General features: G+C 40.3%; 1 protein-coding gene across 1 annotated transcript in view; it reads left to right on the top strand.

Annotated features, from left to right (window-relative positions):
- Positions 1–362, top strand: part of LOC119593086 (4F2 cell-surface antigen heavy chain-like) — a 6,011-nt gene extending 5,649 nt beyond the window's left edge. The window contains exon 10 of the mRNA XM_037942010.1: positions 71–362. Coding sequence (XP_037797938.1) covers positions 71–155 — 85 coding nt within the window. The 3' untranslated portion in view covers positions 156–362. The remainder of the gene's footprint in view (positions 1–70) is intronic.

The raw sequence follows: 362 nt of genomic DNA, 5'->3' as shown, positions 1-362 counted from the left end.
GCAAAAGATGACTCTGAAAAAAAAAAGTTGAGGTGAAATCCTCTAACAATGAAATTGCTTTTTCTTCCAGGACGTCAAGGGGAAAACAAGATTTATCCAGCGTTAACCTTGGCCCATATGAAGGCATTGTGGTACAATTTGTGCCCAACCTCTAGGCGCCCAAGAACAAGTAACTGACAGCGACCAAGACAGCCATTCTTCTTCATAAAGCTCGGGATCATATTCCCCTGCTGGCAACTCATAAAGGCCACACATTCCTATATAATATGGAGAATTGCTGGTTACTGCTGTTTCATGAATACGCACAATGATTGCGAAAAAATCTAATCTACTTAATATTTCACATAACTGGACGTGTATGT

Source organism: Penaeus monodon, chromosome 31 (genome assembly GCF_015228065.2).
Source record: "Penaeus monodon isolate SGIC_2016 chromosome 31, NSTDA_Pmon_1, whole genome shotgun sequence".
Taxonomy (NCBI): domain Eukaryota; kingdom Metazoa; phylum Arthropoda; class Malacostraca; order Decapoda; family Penaeidae; genus Penaeus; species Penaeus monodon.
Note: the sequence above shows the minus strand (reverse complement) of the source record. Positions and strands in the feature narration are given on the sequence as shown.